This window comes from Microchirus variegatus (assembly GCF_963457635.1).
Source record: "Microchirus variegatus genome assembly, chromosome: 18".
Lineage (NCBI taxonomy): Eukaryota > Metazoa > Chordata > Actinopteri > Pleuronectiformes > Soleidae > Microchirus > Microchirus variegatus.
The window spans coordinates 5,485,975-5,505,295 of NC_139819.1; the positions used below are offsets into that span (position 1 = coordinate 5,485,975).

General features: G+C 38.5%; 1 protein-coding gene across 2 annotated transcripts; it reads left to right on the plus strand.

Annotated features, from left to right (window-relative positions):
- Positions 1 to 312: 312 nt before the first annotated feature.
- On the plus strand, positions 313 to 11,615 carry dnajb5 (DnaJ heat shock protein family (Hsp40) member B5). 2 transcript variants are annotated; one of them, XM_083905301.1, is made up of 4 exons: positions 313 to 401; positions 1,946 to 2,219; positions 2,994 to 3,658; positions 10,089 to 11,615. In XM_083905301.1, exons 2-4 carry the CDS (start codon positions 2,009 to 2,011, stop codon positions 10,320 to 10,322), a joined length of 1,110 nt encoding a protein of 369 aa, XP_083761427.1. In that variant the 5' UTR covers positions 313 to 401; positions 1,946 to 2,008; the 3' UTR covers positions 10,323 to 11,615. The 2 variants fall into 2 exon arrangements, with proteins under 2 accessions (XP_083761427.1, XP_083761428.1); XM_083905302.1 differs by lacking the exon at positions 313 to 401 and having other exon boundaries at positions 1,675 to 2,219.
- Positions 11,616 to 19,321: the final 7,706 nt, after the last annotated feature.

Genomic DNA, 19,321 nt, shown 5'->3' on the forward strand with positions numbered 1-19,321 from the left:
TCGGTGTTTTACGACAGTCGTAAACAGGAACACACGGTTACTTACACGGTTTTTTTCCCCCTCTAAAATAACACCGTTATATCCCCCGTGAACCGTCACCGTGTCAGTATACATATACAGTATATATACAGTATATATATTACAATAAACGCGTGTTTTCGAGTGTCCGTGTCGTGTGTGTCAGACTCACCTCACCGTCTTATTTCGCTTCGCTTTGATTTGCTTTGATCCTCGCCGCTGCGTCGTGACGTCATGACGTCGGTGTATAAATGAAGCCGGCGGCGCCGGAGACTGTGAGCAGCGGCGGCGGCAGCAGCAGTCTGTTCAGCGGGGGGAACGACCGAGACGAACCGGACCATGTCGATGTAGAATTCTCTCCCTTTTCGCCGCTGATTTTTGTGGTAGGTCAACATCTAGCTTGTGTTCTCCTCACTCCCGCCTTCTTTATCTGGCGTCACATTCATGTTTTCAGCCTGTTTTTCTGTCACTAATGTTTCATTTTCTTTGAATGGACCAGTCCAATTCTGGGAATACTTCAGCTTTATTACCCGGTAAAAACCCGGTGTAAATGACACATAGCGTTAAATAACAGCTAATGTGTTCACTGATAGGACTGCAGAGATCAATTTATTACTTATTAATAAATAGAATCAGTTGAATTTCTATGGAATAAAAAAAATGTACACATATAAATTGCATATATTGTTGTTTTATGGACAAAACAAAACCTTTTAAAGGTCCACTGTGTAACACCTAAGTGGGTTTATTTGCATACATTTAATATAATACCAATAAGTGTGTTTATACTAAGTGTATTTATTCCTGCTTTAAAATATAAATAATGTGGTTTTCATAGCCTTAGAATAAATCAGTTAGGTAAGGGGCTTTGCTTTACGGAGGCCGCCATCTTGTGCTAACATGTTTGTACAGCGGCCCAAAGGCGAACGGATGGATTCTACAATTGGAACATGTACAATAATAAAGATGTATATTTGAAATTATGTATACAGTTATTGCAGATCAGAGACGTCCTTTTCAGGCATTAAAAAAAACCAACAATGTTTTTGCAATCCGTTAACAAACGGAAAACATTTATTCTCATCTGAAGACCACGATTTTGGGGCCAGTCAAATTTTTCTGCTTCAAATTTTACCCTAATCAAATAATGTCAGTAGCTGTTTACACGTGCAATATTTCTTCATTCCGAAAAAGAATTGGGAATGGATTATTTTAATATTTGACACAGTGTTGTCTAATACTCCGAAAGTAGAAGCAGAAGAAGCTTCACTTTGACGTGGATCAAACGCACAATAGCACCAAACCAGGAAGTCATGATCGGACTGTTTATGGTCACCGATCCGAATGACGATCTGCATATTACTGATTACTTTTGTCCATGTACACTATCCTTAACCACAGGGGGAGCCACATCCATCCTAGTGCGGGTACCAAGCCCGGATAAATGGGATGGTTGTGTCAGGAAGGGCATCTGGCGCTCTGCCAAATCAAATATGTGGATCATCCACCGTGGCGACCCCTAGGGAGGGAGAACAACTTGTGTCCGTGTAAACACAGCGAGTGTCTTTCAATTTGGATAATGCAATTTGCGATTTACCGTGCAGCCTCACAAATGCAGGACCTGGTGAGTTCTCTGCCTACCTGAGCGAACAGTGGGGTGCCCTCTGATGGAGTAGAGAAAGGGAATTCCTCTGCACTCTGTCTGGTGCTACATCAGCACAGCAACCACGTCCCCATAGCAACAGTTGGTAAAACCAGAACTCTGTGTTCCCATTTCCAACCACCGCTAAGCAGACTTCACAGTGACGCGCCGAAGGAGAGCACTTGAGTGCACTCTGCACTTTTGCCAGGACATATATTTAGTCTCTGGCTTTGAGCGGCAAAAGTAATTATAAAGGCCCTAACTGTAAGTCCTCTATCTCACCAGTGACTGACCACAGCCGGAGGTGATCGGGAGTGTGCCTGTGTGTGTGTGTGTGTGTGTGCAGTCATGGGGAAGGACTACTACAAGACCCTGGGCATCCCCAAGGGCTCCAACGAGGACGAGATCAAGAAGGCCTACCGCCGCATGGCGCTGCGCTTCCACCCCGACAAGAACAAGGACGCCAACGCCGAGGAGAAGTTCAAGGAGATCGCGGAAGCCTACGAGGTCCTCAGCGACCCCAAGAAGAGGGTCGTCTACGATCAGCTGGGAGAGGAAGGTGAGGGGACGATCCTCGTCTGTTTGTACTGTCTGTATCTGTGTGGAATCACCGCGTGGCCTCAGTCGGTGAAGCCTTGTTATGATGGATTAAGTTGTTATGGAAAGACCTCGTGATGACACTCGGCGTCTGATTTCAGAGTGGAGGAGTAATAATGAGGAAAAAAAACATTAGACATCAAGTTGAAATGCTTTAGTTTTAAATGACTCAATCGTCTTCTTGCAGTCTTGCGACAACTTTCCATTGTCGTCATATTTAATCTTCATTCACTCGTCAGCCGCTAAAAACTACACACACTCACACACACTTTAAGAACCATTCGTTTTCTTCTCCTGTGAGGAATGATCTCCATCTTTGGTCGCAACGTCCTGCACAACTTGGGACATCATCAGCACTGTTATATCTGGGTCTCTAATTCCGATGAGATTAACTCCTTAGTCATCGAAATGTGGTGTCTAATAACCACTCACTTTACGTGATACAGACCCCCATTCTTTCTGTAGAGTTGAGGCAAAGCTTTTGGGGAGTTACCAATTATTCAGGTCGCTGTTGACATCAATTTAGAGTGTTGTACACCAGTTCTAAGATGTGTTTTCAAACACCAAGGCCCCCTGAGATTTGTCAGAAGATGTAGGTGCAGAGAGCATTTCTTAAGGATGCACTTAAGGTGTTTTTTTTGTCAATCCAAGGCTGCATCGAGATATTTAAAATGTTCTACAGTTTCTATAGTTTGCATCTGAGTACTGACACTCCTCTGTCTCGTTTCCCCCTCAGGTTTGAAGACAGGAGGCAGCGCTTCTTCAGGTGTTCCCGGCAACACAACGCACCACTACACCTTCCACGGCGACCCGCACGCCACCTTCGCCTCCTTCTTTGGCGGCTCCAACCCCTTCGACATGTTCTTTGGGTCCAACCGCAACCACGGTCGCACCAACGGCTTCTCCTTCCACAACGACCACAGCAACGACGCGGAGCAGGACATGGACATGGACGACGACGACCCCTTCACTCATTTCGGAAGACAGTTTGGCTTCCCGGGGGGGATGAAAAACGGCTTCCCCGGGGAGAAGAGCCACAGAAGACGGGGGATGCCGTCCGAGTCTCTGTCTAACGGCCGGAAGCACCAAGACCCTCCGGTGGTCCACGAGCTGAAGGTCTCGCTGGAAGAGATCTTCCATGGCTGCACCAAGCGCATGAAGATCACCCGCCGCAGGCTGAACCCGGACGGGCGCAGCATGAGGACAGAGGACAAGATCCTTAATATCATCATCAAGAAGGGCTGGAAGGAGGGGACCAAGATCACCTTCCCGAAGGAGGGGGACGAGACACCTGAGAACATTCCTGCTGACATAGCCTTTGTTCTGAAAGACAGAGGTCACACTCACTTCAGGAGAGACGGTTCCAATATCATTTATAGCTGCAAGATCAGTCTAAAAGAGGTGCGTGTGCCCATTTTCACCTCTCTTCTCTCCTCCTGTATCTATCTTCAGTCCTCTCTCTCCTTGTTCTTCTGCATGTACACGAGTAGATGACGTTGCTGAGGCTTGAATCAGAGGCAGAAATGTAATATCTTTTATTTAATCAGCTAAAGTCTCATTTGCATTGAAACTACTTTATGGCTTTATGGATAAAAATCATGATACAAACAAAGACAGCTACCTAAAAACAAATGAAACCCAATATGCAGTAAAATGAGAACATTAACGTATCATCCATAATTGATTTAAGAATTAATTCCCCCCAAAGTGAGAATTTAAGTTAATTTTCGTAATATATTCCAAGAAACTGGGGCAGCACAGTTAAAATTTCAGTTCAGACTCTAGGGGCTGACATTCGTTGGTTATCTGTTGAGCACAGAACTTCATTATTTTGGTTTCTGTGCATCTGTGAACACGGATTTATTCTGACAGACATCCTCCAATAGACGTCATCCAATAAGTAATATACAGAGAGCCGGGATGCGATTTTGGGCACATTTCCAGTGTCAGACCCGATAATGAACAGAGTTTCAGCGTCAAGAACGTTCCACAACACCCCAAAGAGACGTGACACTGAAGAACCTCTACGACAAAGTCCGTGAGCATCGCCCACAATGCTTCAGTCGCCATGATTAACAACTCCCTTCCCCCGTTTCCCCTATGACCTGCACAGTGTCGTAAACGATGATTGGTCGGAGTCATACTTGTAGTGTAACGGCGAGAATTTGTGCCACTGTGATTGATAAATCTGACACGGTGACCATCGTGGAAGACAAAAATTTAACTGCAGATTTCCAAGAACAGTAAGAAACCATAGCGCACAGTGGTTCTCAGTATCTAAACTCTGCCGCTCCTCTTGATATCACTCTGGTCACTCGGCTGGGGTTTTTTTTCTTCCATATCAAACATATTGAATAGTGTGTGCATGTGTGTTGGCCGGAGGGTTAGCTCGGCGAGCGTCTCTGTCACTGCGGTGTGACAGAAGCAGCGAGAATGTGGTGTCCTCGTGTGACCCGCCTCTGAGCCAGCGTCCTCGGTTGTTCTGCACTGCTGTATTAATACATATGCATTAATAACACACACACACACTCGCATCCTCTAACAAATTTGCAAACACACTTGGTCAAAGATGGATTGCGCTGTGATGGTGGTGACAATCCAGGCTGCTATTACTGTGACTGGCAGGACATTTTAATTAGCCGCTTTCGCGAGGGCAACGGGTTCCAGAGCAGCTCTTGCGAATTACACACAAAAACCTTAATGCCGCTAATAGCGCTGCCACTTTACTCTGCTCTGCTGCTCCTCACACGGTTGACTTAATGGCAGGTGTTCTCGAAGAGCTGGAGACGTTTGGAGAGTGGTTTTTATGCAACTCAAGGCAATGCTGAACAGTTTCCATGTGAATGAAGCACGTACTGGGGAAGCGAGTGCATGGACATAACACAAATATGTCGGTTTGTCTAGTTTCATGGTTCTCAAACAGTGTTACCGTGTACCACCAGTGCTACATGAGCGTCCTCCAATGGTACTTGGAGTCACTATAGCTGTTTGTATAGTATATGTGAGGAAGAGGAGGATGATGAGAGAGCCAATGATCTTATTGGGAGTAAATCTGCCTCCTGTGAAAAGGCTGTAGGTGACTTTGCTCGACCTATTGACCTATAATGGTGTTTTTTAGAGCATTTTAAAGTCTGTGTAGACCATATATGGGAGGATGTGCCTAAGGATGTGGGCTTCCAACCAAGAGGTAGTGAGTTAATGGGAGTTAATGATCTTACTTGGCAGTTTCAGATCTTAAATAGCACATACATTTTGTAAATTATGTTCCCATTTGAATATGAATATATAAGGTACATATGAGTGGACGTCAGTGTGATGGACACCTGGTTTCGTCCAATAGGAGCCTGGTTGCAGGTGACACCTTCCATGAACGTCCATTTCCCCAAACCTCGAGGCTTCAAAAATAGTTTTTGCATCACATTCATATGATGATGTCACGACCGGTTGCTACTTCCTGATGAGTCATATTTCGACATGGGACAGTATGAAAGTGCCCTGTCATGACTGTCCTGACCTAAATGACTGTGACTCACAATATTATCGTGAGAATTGCTCACATTTTTATTAATATGCCTCAATATAAATGACTGCTTTGAATCACGAGGTCCTGGAATTACTGCAAAGATGCAGGACTGTATGTGGAGGAGCCTTTAAATAAGGTTTCCCCTCATTCTTGGTGAACCTGATCATGTAAATTCACCGCACTATTGCTCTGCAGAACTCCCTGAGACTCAGCAGCCAGATAAGCGACGGATGCAGCCAAAGACAGGGATGGAGGAGAGGGGGGGGGGCGGGTATCCAGGGAATATTAGGGGAAGTGGGTCAGATGATTCAGTATCCAAAGCAAATAAGAGCTCAGATTCCACCGCTCTGCTCTGCTTCTCCTCCTCCTCTTCCTCCTCCTCCTCCCTGAAGATGCTGAATGCTGCAGTGAAGCACAGCACCAGCTACAGGCTGCACACGGCACAACCTGCCACATTTTTAGTGCACGGCGAGTTGTATGCAGTGCACCAGAAGATGACATAACCCAGTGAAACGGGATGATGATGATGATGATGATGATCTCATGCAGCAGAAATAACTCAGACGTATATATGTGGCAATGCGATGTAGATGTTGTTGTTGTTACCTGTAGTGTTCTCTGGCCGAGGGCCTTCTTCGCTTAGCACCACTGACCACTCTGCAAACTCTTGGGAAACGCTGCTCGAGGCGACTTTCCACTCGTGCAGGGACTTTCAGGCTCAGATAACAAGCTCAGTGTGACTTTGACACATAGATTTTTTTTTTTCAGTTCCCCAGAAAGCAACATATACGGTACCTGAATCTATACTGTGGCTTTAACGATGCCTCTGCAGGGTCCTGGTGTGATAGTGAGTGTATTTCCAGCTCCTGTCACAGCTGCTCTCACCTCCACGGAGAAAGAAAAAAAGTCCATATCCAAACACACATAGGTGCTAACTGTAGCTGTTAGGCTCTAAAAGCCTGTGGACAGCCTTTTGAACACCACGGCTATACTGTGTGCACCACGATTAATATGCGCATTATTAGCAGCTAACGTGTTAAGATTCCGTCAATTCTATCAAATACTGTCGCTTGCATGCACGCGGTGTTACATCAAGTCTTTTCTTTATTTATACAAAGTACAAAAGTGCACAAGTGTAACTATACAAACACAGTATAAACACAACAGTATCACTGTTCACCGTGCCATAATTAGACGTAGTTAGAACCATAAACAACTCCACGGTTACTAAGAATGAATGTAAATAAATATCATAATAAATAACCAATTGAAACCAAGGCTGCTTCACATGGGTTTAAAAATAATATGCAGTGTGGGGTCAGTCACGTAAAACTCTAATATTAGCGTTATCCAATGTTTCTATATATCTATATCTTTAAAGGTGCCATATGTAAGAATGTGGTCAAAAACCGTTACTACATTCAAATTCAAAATACAGAGGTCTTTTAGGTTTCGTTTTCTGACGTAACTGGCAACCCGTGGTTGCTCGGCAGCTGAGACTCCACTGACTGCAATGATTGGTAGACGCCGGTAGGTGGCGCCACATGCCAAAACATGATTTGCAGTCTGCAAAACATATTAAGTGTTTTTTCTCCAATAATGAACACAAGCTTTCTGATTTTTCCTGGTTTCTTTGCTCCATAGAATAAAGAAATCCTTAAAACTTAACCGTTTTTGTTTTGCAGACAGATCAAGACATTCGAGAACATCATCATTACTAGGTTTGGTAAACGCTGATCAATATTTTGCAGCCATATTTGAGATGGCAGCTCAGCCTCATTCATTGTGCATCTATTGCTTTGCTTCGCTTCTCTTCATTTACCGCTTTCTCCTCCACATGAGGGTCGCGGGGAAGCTGGAGTGGAAGGTGTTTTCACACCCTGACAAACAACCATTCACTCCCACGTTCACACCTGTGGTCAGTTTAGATTCAGCACTGCCGGTGTGACCAGCAGCTCCAGAAAATCACCTAAAAACGCTGGTTTTCTTCATGCATGGACTTTAGTGCAGGAGAGTGAGTGGTTTACAAACGTCCTCTTTCAAAAATCTGTCTGTCTGTGTGTGTCTGAGCTGAGGCTTATGTAATCAGTGGGTATACAGATCAGCTGGCACTGTGTGTGTATGTGTGTGTAGTGTAGTGTAGTGTAGCGTCATGGCAACCCGGTCTCTTGTCTGTAAAGTTGTTTTTGTTAATGAATGGAATTCTTCCTAAGAAGAAGAAGAAGAGGAGCCACGACAGTCTGTGTCACAGTCACTCTGTAACGTAGGGACGATGATGTCAGGGCTGGAAAACTCTGAAGCAGCTGCTCGACGTCAACTGTCCACATGAGCAGGGACGCTGGGGAAGATTAAGTGTCTTTGTGTCCACACGCTGGAGATTATTATACAACAACAAAAACTACCAGTTCTTAAAGGAAGTGCATGAGTTGTCAGGAATTGTCCATGATGTCAGGACAGAGGGGTGTCCAAACCAAACACAGTAGAGAATACCCACATAATGATTAATCTGACACTGTATCTTTATCTCTAATCCCAGATTTTAAGAAAGAATACACCATCACAGTTACCTATCATTACATTTGATATAGATACCAATAGATAACCCATATATATGAAAGGTTTCTCTTAGTGATTCTTTGGTGTGGTTTCTCCTCATTCCATCGTATCACAGTGTGTTTTAGAACATTTTTTAAAATTAATTTTGGAGTAATTTCTGACCTTTTAATCCAGAGTAACAGCCAGAGGATAGAGGTGACGTACACTCTTAGAAATAAGGGTTCCAAAAGGGTCCTTCTACAAGGGCTGAGGTTCTACCTGGAACCATTTTCTTCTGAAAAACAAATGGGTTTTTCAAGGGTTCTTGGTAACACTAATGGTTCTATTAAGAACCATTTTGATCCAGAGAACCCTTTAAAACCCATTTCTTGAATAAAGGGTTTTTTAAAGGGTTCTTGGTGGAACCCTCCAAAAGGGTTTCAGGTGGAACCTTTATTAAAAGGTTCTACCTGGAGCCAAAAAGGGTTCTCCTATGAGGACAAGCCGAAGAACCTTATGTGGTTCTACTTAGCACTTTTATTTCTAAGAGTGTACAGTGACGTCTTCAGGCTTCCCTTTATATGGGAAATGTTTGTTATTCGTCGCTGTTCATTCACAGAGTTATGGCTTTATATACAGTTGGTGTACATATATATATATATATATATATATATAGTATATATGTATACTATATATAGTTGTTTTCTGCTCAGTGCAAATCTGTGGCTCACTGAGTGAACCTCTGTGAAATCGTGATAACCAAACACTCACTGCTCTGACTGCACTTATCAGCTGCTGTGTTAAGGAGGTGTGTGTGTCTGTGTGTGTTTGTGTGTGTGTGTGTGTGGGTATTTTTGTGAGGACCGGGAAACCTTTATGCCATAGGAAGTGAGGACATTTTGGGAGCGTGAGGACAATTTTTGACTGGTCCTCACATTCTGTCGCCCCTTTAAAGGTCTTTTTTCAGGGTTAAGGCCTGTTTAAGGGTTAGGGTTAGGCTCTTAGTTGTGATGTTAGGGGTTAGGTACTAAGGATTACGTTATTTCTATGAAGTGCCCTCACAAATGTGTGTGTGCTTGTATTTGTCACCTCTTTAGGAACTTTTCTGGCATCACTAGTCCTCATGTAGACCAAGATCTGGTCCTAATGAGGCAGAACCTCATTTCTAAGGAAGTGGTTAAGTTTAGGGCTAAGATTTTTGTGTGTGAGTGTGTGTGTGTGTGTGTGTGTGGGGGGGGGGGGTGTTCTCACTGTTTCTGCTGCCAGTCCATCCGACAAACCCCTCCAACTATTTACGACGTCAGCCGATTCCTGCCTCACTTCATTAGGGCCCAGCTATGAGACGGCGGCTAAAATTAGTCCTGTGTGCAATTTCTGTGCTTAGCCCACTCCAACACACACACACAAACACACACACACACACACACACACACACACACACACACACACACAGACGGACAGACAAAGAAAACCTCTCCACTGCCCAGTCATGTTTTCCTTTTGTTTCCTTTCCCAAATGCAGATATGTAGTCTTTTAAAAAAAAAGAACTATCTTTCAGGATGGCCTAGTTTCCCTCTCTCCTCTTTAATCTGGTCGTCACCTCACAGGCACGACGAGCACACACAGAAAACATAACACACGGGTGACGCACTGAGGCGAGAGAAAATAAAGTTTTTAGTAAATGGAAACATGAAGTCATTGGGAGATTCATGGCTTTGGAATGTCATCCCCACTAAAGATTTTAACCCTCTCCTTCTCCTCTTCCTCTGTAGGCGTTGTGTGGCTGCTCCGTTAGCATTCCCACACTGGACAACCGCGTCATCTCCCTTCCCTGCCACGACATCATCAAGCCGGGCACGATGAAGCGGATCCGCGGCGAGGGTCTGCCGTTCCCCAAGAACCCGTTGCAGCGCGGCGACCTCATCGTGGAGTTTTCGGTGTGTTTCCCCGACAGGATCCCGCATCAGTCCAGAGAGATTATCAGACAGCACCTGCCCCAGTCATAGAAGCACTGACCTTTGACCCCCATTTCATTCACTCTTCCCTGATATTTTGACCCTTTTGTTTTATGTCTTCTGTTAAACGCACACGGCGTTAAAAAAAAAAAAAATGCTTTGTCTGGACTTGGGGTGTGGAATGGATGATGGAAGAGCACCAGCGCCTGTGGCAGTTTGTTTTGTCTCCCGGCCAAAGCACACGACTCCACCTGGAAGAGATGGAGCGACACCGAGGACGAGGCCGCGGCTTCTTTTTCTTAACTGTTTTTTACACATCGATTCGTGTGACAGGTTTTATATACGACGCCCCGAACTCGAATCCGATCCTCGTCTTTTTGCGACGGGACGGAAAGCGCGAGTGCGGATTATTTATTTTGACTTTGAGCGTACCAGCAGATTTTAATGTGTTGAGTGCAAACCCCCCGCGGTTTTTAACATAACTCTCCCACTGCCACCTGCTTTTCTACAAGCTCTCGTTTTTAATGAAAGGATTCCGGCTTTGTTTCATTTCGCCGAACAAAACACAAGAGCAATCTCGGTTGCTGTTTAATACAAATCTGAGAATGACAATCACATCATTGTTAACAGCTTGGATTATACAGCCTCCTGCACATAATTATATGGGTGCTTCCCCCTTTTTCTGAGATGAATAATCTGGCTCCATATGTGAGGAACAGTTTAGGTGCCTTTGCCCTGTATCATACCACACCAACTATAAGGACACATTTCGGGGGGGGGTGATCTGATACAAGACTGATGATTTATATTATTCCTGGAGGAAAATTAAGCTGGTGTTTAAGGATAATCTGCTTCCTCTTGTGCCATCTGAAGGCCATCTGAAGGTCTTGGTGCTATACTGAGAGCAGTGCCAAAAATAGACCACAGCGGTGTCTACTTATCGGTTTTAACGCACTTCTCTCTCTCTCTCTGTGTAACATCTGTATATCTTTTTTATTATTATTTCAAGTAGAAAACCCCTTTTTAGGGAAGAAGAATAGAAGTGCAGCAGTTCTCTGCCTCACCTGCAGGGGGCTCTGAAGGCTCCTGTACCTGACACCGTAGATTACGTATTGTAGATCACATATGGGAACATGTTTGAATGCAGAATGCACTTTTTATGTCTTTAAACAAGCTAAGTGTGTGAATGTCCTGCCTCTCAGAGCCGCAGAGGACAAACGTGTCCCCAGGGTGGCCTAAACCTGAACGCACATAATGCTGCTGCTGCTGCTGCTGCTGCTGAAAGACTCACTGTCACTGCTTATGTGCATCTGACAATAATATTTATTATCTTTTCAAGGTGGAAAACCAATAAACCAAATGTGTGAAGTTTAAGGTTTGTGTCGTTTCGTCTTTCAAGACTGGACTCTCAAGTAAATGATGCTTTATTTGAAAACAAAACTGAATTCCAAATCTAAAAACAGTGATATAAAGTAACTACAAAATACCTAATTACGTAAATATACAGTAAATGCTATAACAAACATAAAGCCTATACAATGTTTGTTTGTACTCGCGTACATTGCGACATTTGACCCATTCATTTAAACATCTCTACAGCCCATGTGTTGTTTTCTGCTTCAAAGTCAGTTGGAACTACCCCCCCAGGTCAAAGGTCATCTCCCTGACCATTGTCCTGCATGGCATGGCAGAGCTGTGAAACACATAATAAAACACTACAACATACTGTATAGACAACAAGGGAAACACTATGAATATTAATGTTTTGTTAAAAGTTTTGGTACGTTGAAGTGTTAAGATTGTCCTTCATTGGTGATCAGAGGACGAGAGACCAAAGCCTGATGGAAACACCTGAATTCAATGTGGTCAAAAACTCTTCTCCATATAGTGTATGTACTGTGGTCCCAGTAATGGTACTTAAGTAATTGTTTGTTATTTGGGTAAGTGAAGTGGAATGGAAGTGGAATTTGGACTTTTCTCCATCAGTTTTTGTTTTGTTACAGATAACAGCAGACTTTGAACTCAGTCTCTTAAAATCCATGACTGACCACAGACCACATCTGAGCCCTCACAGGTAGGAACAAAAGTTATAAATCCTTTTAAGTCTCTTCTCGGGTTTGGACGAAATAGTAATGTATGACCTTTTTCCAAAAAATTGTCAAATTTTGAACCAAAAAATGTATTTTCCAAAAAATTGTGACATTTTGGACGACATAGTATAAAAATTGTTTCCTAAAAATGTTAAAAAAAATTTGGTTGATTTGGACGACATGGTTTAGTATGCCGTTTTTGTCAAGTTTGGACCAAAAAATGTTTTTCAAAAAAATGGTAAGATTTTGGACGACATAGTATAGTATGACGTACTACATAGTATAGTATGACGTTTTTGTCAAGTATTGGACCAAAAAAATGTTTTTCAAAAAAATGGTCAGATTTTGGACGACATAGTATAGTATGATGTTTTTGTCAAATTTTGGACCAAATTTATTTTTTTCAAAAAATGGTCACATTTTGGACGACATAGTATAGTATGAAGTACTACATAGTATAGTATGACGTTTTTGTCAAGTTTTGGACCAAATAAATTTTTTTCAAATAATGGTCAGATTTTGGACGACATAGTATAGTATGATGTTTTTGTCAAATTTTGGACCAAATTTATTTTTTTCAAAAAATGGTTACATTTTGGACTACATAGTATAGTATGACATACTACATAGTATAGTATGACGTTTTTGTCAAGATTTGGACCAAATAAATTTTTTCAAATAATGGTCAGATTTTGGACGACATAGTATAGTATGATGTTTTTGTCAAATTTTGGACCAAATTTATTTTTTTCAAAAAATGGTCAGATTTTTGACGACATAGTATAGTATGACGTACTACATAGTAGAGTATGACGTTTTTGTCAAGTATTGGACCAAAAAATGTTTTTCAAAAAAATGGTCAGATTTTGGACGACATAGTATAGTATGATGTTTTTGTCAAATTTTGGAACAAATTAATTTTTTTCAAAAAATGGTCACATTTTGGACGACATAGTATAGTATGACGTACTACATAGTATAGTATGACGTTTTTGCCAAGTTTTGGAACAAAAAAATGTTTTTCAAAAAAAAGGTCACATTTTGGACGAGATAGTATAGTATGATGTTTTTGTCAAATTTTGGACCAAATTTATTTTTTTCAAAAAATGGTTACATTTTGGACTACATAGTATAGTATGACGTACTACATAGTATAGTATGACGTTTTTGTCAAGATTTGGACCAAATAAATTTTTTCAAATAATGGTCAGATTTTGGACGACATAGTATAGTATGATGTTTTTGTCAAATTTTGGAACAAATTAATTTTTTTCAAAAAATGGTCACATTTTGGACGACATAGTATAGTATGATGTACTACATAGTATAGTATGACGTTTTTGTCAAGTTTTGGAACAAAAAAATGTTTTTCAAAAAAATGGTCACATTTTGGACGACATAGTATAGTATGATGTTTTTGTCAAATTTTGGACCAAATTAATTTTTTTTTAAAAATGGTTACATTTTGGACTACATAGTATAGTATGACGTACTACATAGTATAGTATGACGTTTTTGTCAAGATTTGGACCAAATAAATTTTTTCAAATAATGGTCAGATTTTGGACGACATAGTATAGTATGATGTTTTTGTCAAATTTTGGACCAAATTAATTTTTTTCAAAAAATGGTCACATTTTGGACGACATAGTATAGTATGACGTACTACATAGTATAGTATGACGTTTTTGTCAAGTTTTGGAACAAAAAAATGTTTTTCAACAAAATGGTCACATTTTGGACGACATAGTATAGTATGATGTTTTTGTCAAATTTTGGACCAAATTTATTTTTTTCAAAAAATGGTTACATTTTGGACTACATAGTATAGTATGACGTACTACATAGTATAGTATGACGTTTTTGTCAAGATTTGGACCAAATAAATTTTTTCAAATAATGGTCAGATTTTGGACGACATAGTATAGTATGATGTTTTTCTCAAATTTTGGACCAAATTAATTTTTTTCAAAAAATGGTCACATTTTGGACGACATAGTATAGTATGACGTACTACATAGTAGAGTATGACGTTTTTGTCAAGTATTGGACCAAAAAATGTTTTTCAAAAAAATGGTCAGATTTTGGACGACATAGTATAGTATGATGTTTTTGTCAAATTTTGGAACAAATAAATTTTTTTCAAAAAATGGTTACATTTTGGACGACATAGTATAGTATGACGTACTACATAGTATAGTATGACGTTTTTGTCAAGTTTTGGAACAAAAAAATGTTTTTCAAAAAAATGGTCACATTTTGGACGACATAGTATAGTATGAAGTACTACATAGTATAGTATGACGTTTTTGTCAAGTTTTGGACCAAATAAATTTTTTTCGAATAATGGTCAGATTTTGGACGACATAGTATAGTATGATGTTTTTGTCAAATTTTGGACCAAATTTATTTCTTTCCAAAAATGGCTACATTTTGGACTACATAGTATAGTATGACGTACTACATAGTATAGTATGACGTGTTTGTCAAGATTTGGACCAAATAAATTTTTTCAAATAATGGTCAGATTTTGGACGACATAGTATAGTATGATGTTTTTGTCAAATTTTGGACCAAATTTATTTTTTTCAAAAAATGGTCACATTTTGGACGACATAGTATAGTATGACGTACTACATAGTAGAGTATGACGTTTTTGTCAAGTATTGGACCAAAAAATGTTTTTCAAAAAAATGGTCAGATTTTGGACGACATAGTATAGTACAGGGGTCACCAACCTTTTTGAGTCAGAGAGCTACCTTAAGGGTAAAAAATAATATGGAGGGCTACCATATAATATTTTTTTGTTTGTTTACCATTTAAATGATTAATATTATGCATTCAACTGCATACCTTTTTCCTTCCAGTGCTTACTCCTAACGATTACCAGTTTTCATAAACAATATCAAAGATATTTTACTGACAGATCATACGGATACATGCAAGTGAGGTGAAGTGAAGTGAGCCCGCGGGCACGGTATTGGCTGCCCGCGGGCTACCAGGTGCCCGCGGGCTACCAGGTGCCCGCGGGCACCACGTTGGTGACCCCTGGTATAGTATGATGTTTTTGTCAAATTTTGGACCAAATTAATTTTTTCAAAAAATGGTCACATTTTGGACGATATAGTATAGTATGACGTACTACATAGTATAGTATGACGTTTTTGTCAAGTATTGGACCACAAAATGTTTTTAAAAAAATTGTCAGATTTTGGACGACATAGTATAGTATGATGTTTTTGTCAAATTTTGGACCAAAATTTGTTTTTCAAAAAATGGTTACATTTTGGACGACATAGTATAGTATGACGTACTACATAGTATAGTATGACGTTTTTGTCAAGTATTGGACCAAAAAATGTTTTTTTAAAAAATGGTCAGATTTTGGACGACATAGTATCGTATGATGTTTTTGTCAAATTTTGGACCAAATTATTTTTTTTCAAAAAATGGTCACATTTAGGACGATATAGTATAGTATGACATACTACATAGTATAGTATGACGTTTTTGTCAAGTTTTGGAACAAAAAAAGTTTTTTCAAAAAAATTGTCCGATTTTGGACGACATAGTATAGTATGATGTTTTTGTCAAATTTTGGACCAAATTAATTTTTTTCAAAAAATTGTCACATTTTGGACGACATAGTATAGTATGACGTACTACATAGTATAGTATGACGTTTTTGTCAAGTTTTGGACCAAAACAATGTTTTTCAAAAAAATTGTCAGATTTTGGATGACATAGTAAAGTATGACTTTTTGTCAAATTTTGGACCAAAATTTTTTTTTCAAAAAATTGTCACATTTTGGATGACATAGTATAGTATGGTGTACTACATAGTATAGTATGGTATGAAGTTTTTGTCAAGTTTTGAACCAAAAAAATGTTTTTCAAAAAAATGGTCACATTTTGGACGACATAGTATAGTATGATGTTTTTGTCAAATTTTGGACCAAATTAATTTCTTTAAAAAATGGTCACATTTTGGACAACAAAGTATAGTATGACGTACTACATAGTATAGTATGACGTTTTTGTCAAGTTTTGGACCAAAACAATGTTTTTCATAAAAATTGTCAGATTTTGGATGACATAGTAAAGTATGACTTTTTGTCAAATTTTGGACCAAACTTTTTTTTTCAAAAAATTGTCACATTTTAGATGACATAGTATAGTATGGTGTACTACATAGTATAGTATGGTATGAAGTTTTTGTCAAGTTTTGGACCAAAAAAATGTTTTTTCAAAAAATGGTCAGATTTTGGACGACATAGTATAGTATGATGTTTTTGTCAAATTTTGGACCAAATTTATTTTTTTCAAAAAATGGTCACATTTTGGACGATATAGTATAGTATGACGTACTACATAGTATAGTATGACGTTTTTGTCAAGTTTTGGACCAAAACAATGTTTTTCAAAAAAATGGTCACATTTTGGACGACATAGTATAGTATGATGTTTTTGTCAAATTTTGGACCAAATTTTTTTTTTCAAAAAATGGTCACATTTTGGACGACATAGTATAGTATGACGTACTACATTGTATAGTATGACGTTTTTGTCAAGTATTGGACAAAAAAATGTTTTTTAAAAAAATGGTCAGATTTTGGACGACATAGCATAGTATGATGTTTTTGTCAAATTTTGGACCAAATTAATTTTTTTTTAAAAATGGTCACATTTTGGACGACATAGTATAGTATGACGTACTACATAGTATATTATGACGTTTTTGTCAAGTTTTGGACCAAATAAATTTTTTTCAAATAATGGTCAGATTTTGGACGACATAGTATAGTATGATGTTTTTGTCAAATTTTGGACCAAATTTATTTTTTTTCAAAAAATGGTCACATTTTGGACGACATAGTATAGTATGATGTACTACATAGTATAGTATGACGTTTTTGTCAAGTTTTGGACCAAATAAATTTTTTCAAATAATGGTCAGATTTTGGACGACATAGTATAGTATGATGTTTTTGTCAAATTTTGGACCAAATTAATTTTTTTCAAAAAATGGTCACATTTTGGACGACATAGTATAGTATGACGTACTACATAGTATAGTATGACGTTTTTGTCAAGTATTGGACCAAAAAATGTTTTCAAAAAAATGGTCAGATTTTGGACGACATAGTATCGTATGATGTTTTTGTCAAATTTTGGACCAAATTAATTTTTTTCAAAAAATGGTCACATTTTGGACGATATAGTATAGTATGACATACTACATAGTATAGTATGACGTTTTTGTCAAGTTTTGGAACAAAAAAAGTTTTTTCAAAAAAATTGTCCGATTTTGGACGACATAGTATAGTATGATGTTTTTGTCAAATTTTGGACCAAATTAATTTTTTTCAAAAAATGGTCACATTTTGGACGACATAGTATAGTATGACGTACTACATAGTAAAGTATGACGTTTTTGTCAAGTTTTGGACCAAAACAATGTTTTTCAAAAAAATTGTCAGATTTTGGATGACATAGTAAAGTATGACTTTTTGTCAAATTTTGGACCAAAATTTTTTTTTCAAAAATTGTCACATTTTGGATGACATAGTATAGTATGGTGTACTACATAGTATAGTATGGTATGAAGTTTTTGTCAAGTTTTGGACCAAAAAAATGTTTTTTTAAAAAATGGTCAGATTTTGGACGACATAGTATAGTATGATGTTTTTGTCAAATTTTGGACCAAATACATTTTTTTCAGAAAATGGTCACATTTTGGGCGATATAGTATAGTATGAAGTACTACATAGTATAGTATGACGTTTTTGTCAAGTATTGTACCAAAAAAATGTTTTTAAAAAAAATGGTCAGATTTTGGACGACATAGTATAGTATGATGTTTTTGTCAAATTTTGGACCAAATTAATTTTTTTCAAAAAATGGTCACATTTTGGACGATATAGTATAGTATGACGTACTACATAGTATATGACGTTTTTGTCAAGTTTTGGAACAAAAAAAGTTTTTTCAAAAAATTGTCTGATTTTGGACGACATAGTATAGTATGATGTTTTTGTCAAATTTTGGACCAAATTAACTTTTTTTCAAAAAATGGTCACATTTTGGACGACATAGTATAGTATGACGTACTACATAGTAAAGTATGACGTTTTTGTCAAGTTTTGGACCAAAACAATGTTTTTCAAAAAAATTGTCAGATTTTGGATGACATAGTAAAGTATGACTTTTTGTCAAATTTTTGACCAAAAGTTTTTTTTTCAAAAAATTGTCAGATTTTGGATGACATAGTAAAGTATGACTTTTTGTCAAATTTTTGACCAAAATTTTTTTTTCAAAAAATTGTCACATTTTGGATGACATTGTATAGTATGGTGTACTACATAGTATAGTATGGTATGAAGTTTTTGTCAAGTTTTGGACCAAAAAAATGTTTTTCAAAAAAATGGTCAGATTTTGGACGACATAGTATAGTATGATGTTTTTGTCAAATTTTGGACCAAATTAATTTTTTTCAAAAAATGGTCACATTTTGGAGGATATAGTATAGTATGACGTACTACATAGTATAGTATGACGTTTTTGTCAAGTTTTGGAACAAAAAAAGTTTTTTCAAAAAAATGGTCACATTTTGGACGACATAGTAATATTGACTTTTTGTCAAATTTTGGACCAAAATTCTTTTTTTCAAAAAATTGTCACATTTTGGATGACATAGTACAGTATGTTGTACTACATAGTATAGTATGGTATGACGTTTTTGTCAAGTATTGGACCAAAAAAATGTTTTTCAAAAAAATGGTCAGATTTTGGACGACATAGTATAGTATGACGTACTACATAGTAAAGTATGACGTTTTTGTCAAGTTTTGGACCAAAACAATGTTTTTCAAAAAAATGGTCAGATTTTGGACGACATAGTATAGTATGATGTTTTTGTCAAATTCTGGACCAAAATTTGTTTTTCAAAAAATGGTTACA